Raw genomic sequence first — 12,074 nt, forward strand, 5'->3', positions numbered from 1 at the left:
ATTACTTAAATGTGTGTGTGTTTTGTCATAGATAGCCCGATGTGGCTTTGCTGCTGAGTCCACCGAAGGAATCGAGCCCCTGATTTTAGCGTTGTAAATCCGTGAACTTGACGCTGTACCAGCAGGGGACTATGACTTAGGTATCTCCTATGATATGAATGATTAGGCAGAAGCTGTCATTCTTGAACATGTAAACAAATTTTACTTCAGAGTTTCAATAATAGGTACAGTTAGCCACTCTTCTCAATATATTCATTCACGGGTTTCTCTAAACGGCGTTCTTTATCTAATGCAACTGCAATTAAATACACATTAAATAATACTATGTAACACAAATTTTGTTCCTGGATAGTATGTGTTATTTCTTAACAGCTTTTGTTGTAAAAGTACAGAAAATGGCCATTATTCCATTCAAACTTTGCTTCTGTGACCTGGATAATTAAATTTAGAAATTAACCTATTTTCTATGTAAAAACGGGCAAATTTGCACATTTTCACTTACATAAGGGCTGAATAAAACAACATATAAATCAAGATTTACATGTATTTATACTAAAGTTATACAAAAATGTTTAGAAGTGGGTAGTTTTTAGAGATTTAGGACTGTAATGTAAATCACTTTCACGTATCAGCCCCCACATATAGTCCCCTATCATGTTTTCGTTATATGCTTCCAGGTCACAAAAACAAAGTTTGAAGAGAAAAAATAGGTTTTTTCCATTTACTTTAGGCATAAGCAATTAGGAAATAACACTTTCTGTCCAGGAACAAGAAAAAGTAAAAATTTTGTTACATAGTGTTATATTTATCCACAAGCAGTCATTTTAAAAAGAATATTTGGGACTCTTGTCCTTATCATTAACAAAAATAAATGGCATGGGTCTCAAGCCCGCGTCAAACAAACCCAGTAGATGATGGAATGTCTGTCAGAGCTACCAAATAATTTCACTGGATACATGTTTGGTAGTTTTTCTTTTGACGCATTTTCTTAGCCTAGTTTTGTGGTAGCTGTTCATTTCTATTTTGGTTCAGAAGAATTTCCATTGATCTATTTATTTCATTGATGAACACTTGCTATCAATAAAGTATTCCTCTTCAGGTTTGTGCTGACTTTATATTTCCTGGAAGCATAACTTTACCATTCAGTTGGCTCTGCTGTTGGGAATTTACTACAGTTGTATCTGTTTTCTTCCACATATCACACAATACTCTGTGACAAATAGCACAATAGGTCAATAGACGCTGTAATAAAAATGTGCTTTTGTTCTCAGACAAAGTCTTTGTCCTAAGATGGAGATCACTTGCTGGTATTATTTTATTCGTTTGCTATAACTTGTTTTCTTTAATGAAAGCTGTTTATTCCTGAGTAGAATACAATTTATTCACATTCTGTATTACACAATATGTCAATCACTCTATTGTTATGGTTTAATGCTCAGTTTAACCCTCGTACACGAGAATTACCACCCTCCTAATAGTGCATATTACACACATAAATATACCAATAACGTTAAAAACATTATTCATATCTGTTTAATAATGTAAAAATACATGAAAATACTTGCTTTTTAACTTGTATCATACTGTTTGTTAATTATTAACGAATATTCATGTATTGGTTTCGTGAAAAGGGGATTCAGCATTTTCTTTATGTTAAGACACTTTACACGACAACAGGTTAAATAAAAGCTGGATTAAAAACTTATATAAAATAAATAGATGCAATACTTTATTCGAGGGTAAGAAAAGATTTTACGAGAAAGACATTAAGTTCATTATATATATGCAAAAACGGCTCGTTTGGGTTGAGAAAATATTTTACGTAGAAGAGCGAACAACGTTTCGACCTTCTTCGGTCATCGTCAGGTTCGCTCTTATACGTAAAATATTTTCTCAACCCAAACGAGCCGTTTTTGCATATATATTTCTCTACAAGTGGATTTTCTCGACATCACTGATTAAGTTCATTATATATTAATGTCAACAAACATAAGTTAGTTGTAATTTGAAATATATAAAAATTATAAAAATATAAACATTATTGAAATTTAAGAGTCAAAATGGTTAAATTGAAAGGAAAACTTATAAAGAAAAAGTAGAAACGTTATATAAACAATGAGAATAAAAATGGAAAGATCAAAGTATATCTGGCCTTAAAATAAATATATAAAATAAAACAACAAAAAATAAAATAGAAAAGTATGATATGGTGAGGAATAGGTGGAACAAAACATTACATGAAATAAACCTCTCTTTTTTTCTTTCTTTCATTTAAACTTAGTAGGGGAGAGTAAGGGCTGTTTTACTGGTTAATGTGAGAAGTGGTATTAATGGAAATAAGCCTTCAAAAACAACTGAAAATAAATGTAAAAAATAATATTTATCGTCGCAGAAATGTTGTGACACTGGTTCATCTATTATTGTTAATGAGGCCTGTTTAACAAATCTTTCATTGACAAAAGAATTCTTGCTGCCCAGTGGCATAGCGTTATATCTTCGGACTTACAACGCTAGAAATCTGGTTTTAATATCCGTTGTGGGCAGAGCTCAGATTGCTCATTGTGTAGCTTTGTGCTTAACTTCAAGCAGATGAAAGATGTGAATTTTACTGATATGGAAAGAACAACATTTTGACCTTCCTAGATCATCTTCAGGTTAAGACGAGAATGATACAATAGTGACAAGGCTCATTTCACCACCACCATCCCCCTTCTTAGTGACTCAACCCTAGGTCTGAGAACCTGGAACACTAAAAACAGTTTTTGATACCCATGGTGAACACAACACACAGCTTCGTGTTTCACAAGAAATAAAAATCTGATACAAAAAAAGGGGGGGGGAGGTGATACAGGTTTATAGTTATGCTGCAATTAACCCAGACCGGTGTATTTTGAAGATAGGGTGATGCGTTAGAGTAACTACTGGTATTTCAGTAAAATTGATTTTAGAATTTATATTAATATGTATAAGTTACAGATAATCATTCTAATTTTATTGGCTAACGGAGCCACTGTAGAATGACACAGAATGCTCAAAAAATTTCATTTTTTTACAATATAGAAACACAGGAACGCTAGAATATAATGGAGAATTATTTATCCTTCTCAATATTTATAAATACTAGCATATAATGGATAATTGTAATTAAGAGGCTTAATCTTCTAGATTTGTGAATAACTAGAATAATACGGATGTTTTAGCCTTTGAGTGCATAAAGTCGATAAAATACTAATTTATTTATTTTCGGAAGTTCGCATAAAACTACAAAACGAAATTTTAACGGGCAGACTAAATTGCTTGTCAACAACGCCTACTGCCACCTCTTGGACTACTGTAATTAAATGATGGGATTTGACCATCACTCTTTATAGCACATGCATGGCTCCAAATTGCGGAGCGCAATTTTGCAGCAATGGGACGTGAAATACGGACTCTAAGGTCCACGGCCTGATACACTAACTACCAGACCATACTGAACCCAAGAACAGTGAAGATATTTTATCTTCTAATTGAAATACCACAGCAATAATTTGAAGACTTTTACCACACTGAATATGAAATAATTTAGATATTCATCCTGCTGAATATAGTATCACTACAGTAATTTGGTGCATCAACGTTCTGCAAGTGTGACGTTGTTAAATTAGTTAAGAAAACTTACTTTTCGAATGTTCTGTATCACTGGAGCAACGAGAGAAGATTACCTTCTGAATACATAATATCACAAATTTAATAGAGAATTTATTTGAAGCTGTAGAACCACTAGAGCAGTATGAGAAAGGTCTTTTTCTTCTCAATGTGTGGATTCCCTTAAGTATAGACTTTGCATGGCCTGGTGGTTAAGGCACTCGACTCGTAATCTAAGGGTCGCGGGTTCAAATCCCCATCGCACCAAAAATGCTCGCCCTTTCAGCCTTTGGGGCGTTATAATGTGGCTGTCAATCCCACTGTTTGTTGGTAAAAGAGTAGCCCAAGAGTTGGCAGTGGATGGTGATGACTAGTCATTAGCCTTCCCTCTAGTCTTACATAGCTAAATGAGGGACGACTAATGCAGATAGCCTTCGTGTAGCTTTGCGCGAAATTCCAAACAAACTGAACCCAAACCTTTAAGTAATGGAACAATATATTTACATTTAAGATGTACAATAAATGTTAAAAGTTTAGGTTTTGCTCAATAAACGTGCACTGTTTCTAAACATTAAACACTAAAATTGAAAGTGGAATTTGTATAATTTTAGGAAAATATTTGAATTTACAATAAACATAATATAATAACTGTAAAACTGATTAAAATATTCACAGTGCTTGTAAGTTACTACTTACATTTCAATTTAAAATACTTTTTAGAAAGATAAACTAATTTTGTAATGTAAAAAAAATACATTTTTTTGACTCACGTAAGTTATCATAGATTGTTTTGACAATGTGTTTTGTTATTGTTCTTTTTCAGACGGTCCTAGACCTTTAGCCAGGAATGAATGTCAGGTATGAATTTATCACTCTTATATTTTATCTGTTGGCGGTATATTTTATCACTCTTATATTTTATCTGTTGGCGGTATATTTTATCACTCCATGATTTTAAGTGAGTAGAAGGTCATTCGTAAGTGAAGGAATATACTACTCATGCGTATAACCTTGACTAACAATTTTCTATTTAAGCAAATAGAGATAACTGATATTGATAAGTAACTAATTTTAATCAACGTTATTACGTTATGACCTAGATGTAACATGTTCTAGATTAGTGACATCAATGTATTGTAAATTATGATGTGTTGTGAAATAGTAAATTGTAGGCCTAACGCGTACGGGAATATTAACATTTAGGTATTAGGCGCATGGGTTAGTAACACGTACATGTAACATGTAGTAGATTTCTATCATTTAGTAACACTTAGATATAATGAGTACTAGATTAGTGTAATGTAGATATAACATGTACAACAGTACATGATACCCAGATATATAATATGCATTGTAATTTAGTTATAATGTGCCACATTAGTGACGTAAGTTGTCGTTCAGGTTGAAACTTTCATTTCCCACCGGTAAATACAGAAAGGTAAAAAAAGAACTTTTCCTGTATAAACTAATAACTAGAAACTACACAAGTAAACATCTGTAACTAACTTCTGAAGCATGAATAAGTATCTACAGATAATTTATTCTGTTCAGTTTGCTATAAAGAATATACATAGATTAAATTAATAGAGAGTACTTTTTTATTAATAAACACAGCAACAACGATAATGTGTACTAAAACGCCTAAAACAATTGAGTTTTGTATGCGTAAACACTTAGAAACGTGTAATTGTTTAAAATATCTAGTTGTGTATAATTAAGCCATACAACAGAATTTGAGCGCCATTCTGAAACATAAAAAGTAAATGTGTTTTCTAGAAATAACTTGTAACACATCATTAAACATCAACATTTAACTTGTAACACGTAATTAAACGTCCAGGTATAACTTATATAACACGTGACAAGACATCTAGATACAACTTGTAACACTTGATAAAACATCGAGAATCTCGATACAGCTTGTAACACGTGATAAAACATCTAGATACAACTTATAGCACGTGATAAAACATCCAGATATAACTTGTAACGGTGATTAAAAACTATTTGCAACTTGTATAGTTAACATCTAAAAACTGTTAAGAAAATATTTAGAAATTTCTTGCACTGTAGATGGATAAGTAACCAAAAGTAGAAATAACGTACATTCCTTGGCTAAAGGTCTAGAATTAACGTGTACCACGTAATTAAAAACTCAGTTAAGATATATTTTACGTTTAAACATCGAGAAATAATGTGTAGTGTGCATGATCAAATATTAACAACTAATATTTATTGTATGATTAAACCTTTAGAAATGATAAACTTTGGACTTAACACCTAGTTATAAGTAGTACTATATACGATGATATATTTGAGCATTACTGTGTACAAAATTATACAGTTCTGATTGATAATTGTAATTTCTCAGTGATACGAAGTCATCAAGATATTTGTAAATTTAAGTACATCTGAATGCATCAGATTCATACTCGCTGTCATTGTTTTTTACTTGAATGGTAACAAAGGAAACAAGTATGTTTATATCTCTTCCTTTCGTTAGTTTTGATCAGTTAAGAGATTTATGACGATTATAATCCATGAATAAAGTTAAAGTTACAAAAAAAAATATATTCTGTTGTCAAATATTCATTCTCAATATCCGGCGTAGAACATGTGTTATTCACAGTTATTCAAGGGCTAACTGCAGTAGCCATTCGTAACCGGACCTGCCAAGGAAGGCAACTGGCATTCAGCGCTTATTCTCTTTAGCTATTTTCATCGAATATTCGTGTTTAATTATCACTCTTATAATGCAAGTACAATCCAAAACTATGGAACATGATTTTATGGAAAACGAGACTGAAACCATGAACCCTCGTATTTGTGATACGGAACGCCAACTACTAGGCCACACACAGCCCCTTGATAATTTATAAACTCGCTTTTATACGATTGTGTTTCGTGCAGAGCAATATTTAGTTGATTTTGTTTGTTTTTAAGCACAAAGCTACACAATGGACTATTTGTGCTGTACCTATCACAAGTACCGAAACTTGGTTTTCAGCGTTATAAGCCTTCAAATTTACCACTGAGCCGTTTAGGATCTGTTACATTTGGGATGAATATTACACATGATGTATTTTACATTAAAATAGTTTGTTTTTCGATTATCGTAAAGAATCATCTTGATGGTGAGATATATGAAAGAAGCAATATTTACACTGTTTATACAAATTCACTGGTTTTTAAAAAATTAAAACAACAAATCTTTAAACGTTAAAGCATCCTAAATGATAATTGAACAAACATGAGCAGAGGAGCTGACTAGAAGCAGATACTTATTTGAAAGCCAACTAAAGAATTGAAAATGAAGAAAAAACATCAGAAAGTAAAGATAACGTGGAAAATTACGACGCCTTTCCTCTGGTATACACATATTCATCCGCTACGTGCTATTTTTTTGGCTGTTTTTTACATATTATTGCTTTTTTAATTCATACAAAGATATAGAAGGGCTATATGCGCTTTTTATTTTTATATAAATATTTCCACTTTGTAGTAACTTAAAGAGAAGTTTGTTTTAAATATATTAATCAATAATCTAGGCTTCTTTCAGCATTCAGAGACTGTGTGTAGTTCAGATGACAGTGGGTAGCGTGACTCATAAAGCTCAAAGTTCGAGCAGTGGTAAACTTCTGAAGACCCTGAACTTGCAGTTGTGAGACTTTTCATAAGTATAGCAATCAATGCCTATTTATGAGTATCATTGTATGTGTAGTTCTGAGTATCACTCACTGTATGTGTAGTTATGAGTACCACTGTATGTGTAGTTATGAGTATCACTGTATGTGTAAGGTGGTTTTAACTGCTTGGCCACCCTCTCGTCAGCAGTTCTGAATAACAAATGGCTGTGGCCGAATCTCTGGGTCTCTCTGAACTGGCTGTTTAGCCGGACTAAAATTACTTTCAAAAGACACTTATTTGAGAGTTGACTTTCAAGTTTGAGAGCTACTTCATAGATAGTAGACGCTTTATTATATTAGCTACATTATTTACTGGGTTAAGGTTTAGATTTGATCTATTGAGTTACCTTGCTTTGATGAGAAGTCATTGCTAATAGCATGTGCAAATATAATAAAAAAACAACTTACATTTCATAGTGACAAGCATGGATCGATATATATATGTGACCTAGCTAGCTATAATAATATAGAAAGTTTTAATGCAATGAAAATATTGAAACAAGAAAGTCAAACTGGTAACAGGTTTAACTTAACAGTTTTGTTTCTACTTTGGCAGATCACTAATTGTGCTAATCTGAGCGACAGTGTCCCAGTTTTTGTAGCATTAAAACTTCATATATTCATAAGCTTGCTAGCATACGAATTTATCGAAGCCTATTTATCTTTATATTTTTATTGTGTGTGTATTTTCTTATAGCAAAGCCACATCGGGCAATCTGCTGAGCCTACCGAGGGGAATCGAACCCCTCATTTTAGCGTTGTAAATCCAGAGACATACCGTTGTACTAGCGGGGGAGGGGCATATTTTTATTATACATCTTTCCTTCCTTTTTGTAAGATATATTTTTGTGCGCCAACAATACTAAGCGTGGGGCGTACGTATAACCAATTCGATTTTATTACTCGTAATAATATTTACCTATCTACCCTCAAATATAGTCATATGCCCAACATAGCGCATCTTCTGTTATATCCTTGTATCATTTTCTGTACAAGAAAAGAACCACTTGGACCCCAGACTGAAGAGTTCTGTGAAATAATTAGGGCAGTAAGATTCGTTTCATTTTATTTTCTGTACGCTTGACTGGAGAAGTCACTTCGTTATTTAGATGAAAATTTATTGAAAAAAATAATTTCACTCCGTAAACATGCGTGTGTATATATATATATTTATAAGTACATTAAGCTTTAGTTTTGTGTAGTCAATATTGTAAAATAGTCATTGTCAATATTCAGACAATTTAAAGGTGGTTTTAAACTATTTTTATAACCGCAATTTTGTTTCCTCACGATTCATACTATTAAATAATACCGTACATGGTGGTATTCGAAAAATTGCGAATAGCAGTTTTATTGAAACAAACATAACATTTTCCTGAAATTCAGTATTCGCTAATCTGTTCAGTCGGAAACTGCGGAGTTACATGAAAAATAATACTCACATATTTTTAGAAAATAACATGCTTCTTGAAAATAATGTTGTAAATATTTTTGAGGAATTGAAAAGAAGTGAGTACAGAAAGATACTCGATTTCAGGGAACTAAATTTTCTTTTCTTTAAAATATAAATTCAGGTAGCCGGTAAGTTATTATTTGTGGATTGTCATATATTCTATAAAATACTATATCTGTTTTGTTTTTGAATTTCGTGCAAAGCTACTCGAGGGCTATCTGCGCTAGCCGTCCCTAATTTTGCAGTGGAAGACTAGAAGGAAGGCAACTAGTCATTACCACCCACCGCCAACTCTTGGGCTACTCTTTTACCAACGAATAATGGGATTGGCCATCACATTATTACGCCACCACGATTGAAAAGGCGAGCATGTTTAGTGTGACGGGGATGCGAACCCGCGATCCTCAGATTATGAATCGCATGCCTTAACCAACCTGACCTTGCCGGGCCTATACCATATCTAAAAATTTCAAATAAAAATAAAAGGGTAGTTCCCTAAAATTCATATTTGGTTTTTGGAACAACAGTGTATTTTCCTATTCCTAAATGCTGTATGGGGGTGTACCGTGATAAGGGCTTTTCGCATTGAAGCCAATGATAAATGGTTTATAGGGCTTTTCTTCAACGAGATATACAGTAAATCAGTCAAATGTAAAAGTTATCGCATTTCCCTGGTTTCTGGGAATAAAAAAAGTAGTTGCCCACAAGAGGGCTAAAATGCTACAGGAACATGAATACTTTGAAAGGCTCATGCTCTCTGGAAACATCATTTTCGAGGTAATTAACACATTCTCTTGTCTCGAAATACTATAATTTAGTATTACAACAGTGCTTCAGATAGCTAGCATATCGGAATAAAATAGGCATGATGTTTTGAGAGAATCGCATTATTTTTTTATTAGCTGCGACACCACGACTCAAAGTTTGGTTTGTTTTGAATTTTCTGGCAAAGCTACACGAAAGCTATCTGCGCTAGCCATCCCTAATTTAGCAGTGTAAAACTAGAGGGAAAGCAGCTAGCCATCACCACCTACAACCACCTGGTGGGCTACTCTTTTACCAACGAATAGTAGTATTGACCGTCACATTATAACGCCACCACAGCTGAAAGAGTGAGCATGGGATTACGAGTCGAGTGCCTTAACCATCTGGCCATGCCGGGCTCACGACTTATAGAATGGCTCTAACTTTTTCGAGTACAGCCTTTCAGCTGCGTCATCTATTTGATATCTAATTGCAATTCTGGACTCAGAAGGTCAAACCATTTCGATCAATGTTTTTGACTGTGTCGAAGGTCTCACAGATTAAATTTCTCCAATCCTGCTTAGAATACTTTCAATTTAAGAGTAGGTTTGTAGAGATCCTGATGAGTATTAAATCCGAATAGGATATACGCACGCTCCACACGTGGTATTGCTGGAACACAAAAATGTACCAAATAAAAACAAAAAAGAGAAATAAAAGGTCTTATTCATTAATCTTATTTAATCCTGCCTGAAGTAATTTCAAGTGCCATGGTTATTGAGAATTCCCTCTGATTTAACATGTATCTGTTACAGATGTGCTACCATCGCACCAGTAGGCTACAGATGGTGTTCCTAGTGATTACATGCTGTAAAAATGGTTATTTTTTCCACATAGATTCTTACATCGTGCTTAAAAAGAAAGTAAATCACGATTAGTTGTATAAAGATACACTGAAATATCGATAGATAATGATTGTGAACGTCTAGATAGCATTGTATCAAAAGTAAAGATTAGAATTTGTAACAATCAGTGATATTATCCTCAATCAACGTTTCCGATATTTTACAAACTTGATTAATTTCCCTATTATCTTTGTTTTACTTAAGCCGTTTTTCGATAATTATCTCTTCTAGGGTCTAAACATCCATCCACGTGTTTGTCGTGCGTGGCGACCCGTGAAGAGGAGGAGAGGATCCTGGTGGTTGAGGGGTCCAATCCTAACACACCACGTTGGCCTTGAATTCCTGTAGACGGGCGGCCTTGGGATGGCCCCCTTGGGTCATTCAGCTAGTCCACTAGGGCTAGGGTCAACCAAGTACCAGTGTTGGATGTTCTCAACAGGTGTTGGGGAGATTGTATCTGATGCTGGTGTTTGAGTATAGTGCTCACGAATCCCTGGCGTTGCTGCAGTGTCCTTGTTTGACATTGTAGTGTGTCCTCTCGTAGGACTCCATGGTGGGTGGGATCAGTGGGCAGCGAAATTTCCCTTTTTTGTTATGGATTCTCCAAATAAAAACTTAAATAAAATAGTGAAAAAACAGTCCATATGTAAACGACCACGTCTTGAAGATTCTGAGCAGCAATCTTCAACATCTGTTGTACCTCATTTTCTTATACTACATTCTCTTTTAGACAAACCTTTATGGCAAATATCTTCCATTTTCATTCAGAAGGGACTAGGGGGCTTTCTGGCTCCCAAAGTAAGTAAAGAAGCTTCACTCTGGTGATATATTGGTGGCAACATCCACATTTCAACACAGTGAACTCCTCTTGCATTCGAAGGCAATTGGGGATACACCCATTGAGGTTACACCTCATTCTACTTTGAATTCATCACGACGACTTATTGTAGGGAGGGATTGGAAGAACATATCTGAGTCAGAGATTCTCGCTGGTTTCTCCACTCAAGGTGTTTCTGCAGTGAGGCTATTTTCTCTCACAAAGATGGAATTACGATGCCGACCAATATCCTTGTTCTGACATTTACATTACCACGTCCACCTGGCACCATCAGGGCAGGTTATCTTAATTGCAGGATACAGCCACACATTCCAAACCCTCTCCAATGTTTCCAGTGTCAGCAGTTCAGTCACTCAAAGATGTCATGCCGTGGTTTCTTGACGTGTGCTCGTTGTGGTGGAAAGGACCATGATGCCTATGAGTGTGAAACAGACCCTCATTGCGTCAATTGAAATGGCTCTCAATCGTCCTACTTTCCTTCTTGCTCTAAATGGTTGGAAGAAAAAGAGGTGCAGCGTTTGAAAACAATTCATAACATTACTTATCCTGAGGCTCGAAAGTTGCTGTCCACCATTTCATCTCGGACGTATGCTGCTGCACTTCGTTCCACAACTACAGTGGGAGTGCAGACGGATCTCTGTGTCTCCAAAATAATCGTTCTAAAAACAAATGAAAAGTCATTTGACCTCCATGGTTAAAAAAGTTGATGAATCAACTTCAACATCCATCTCTGTCCCTTATATACATTCCAACAAATCTCAAAATCCACTACCTTTGGTTCTGGGTACAGGCATTTCCTTGGATACATCTTCTTCTCCCAA

At 34.6% G+C, this 12,074-nt stretch overlaps 1 protein-coding gene across 1 annotated transcript in view; it reads left to right on the plus strand.

Annotated features, from left to right (window-relative positions):
* The window catches only part of LOC143251291 (protein spire homolog 2-like), a 59,888-nt gene that overhangs the window by 6,275 nt on the left and 41,539 nt on the right, over positions 1–12,074 (plus strand). Inside the window, exon 2 of the mRNA XM_076502729.1 lies at positions 4,451–4,485. Coding sequence (XP_076358844.1) covers positions 4,451–4,485 — 35 coding nt within the window. The remainder of the gene's footprint in view (positions 1–4,450; positions 4,486–12,074) is intronic.

Source organism: Tachypleus tridentatus, chromosome 5 (genome assembly GCF_004210375.1).
Source record: "Tachypleus tridentatus isolate NWPU-2018 chromosome 5, ASM421037v1, whole genome shotgun sequence".
NCBI lineage: Eukaryota > Metazoa > Arthropoda > Merostomata > Xiphosura > Limulidae > Tachypleus > Tachypleus tridentatus.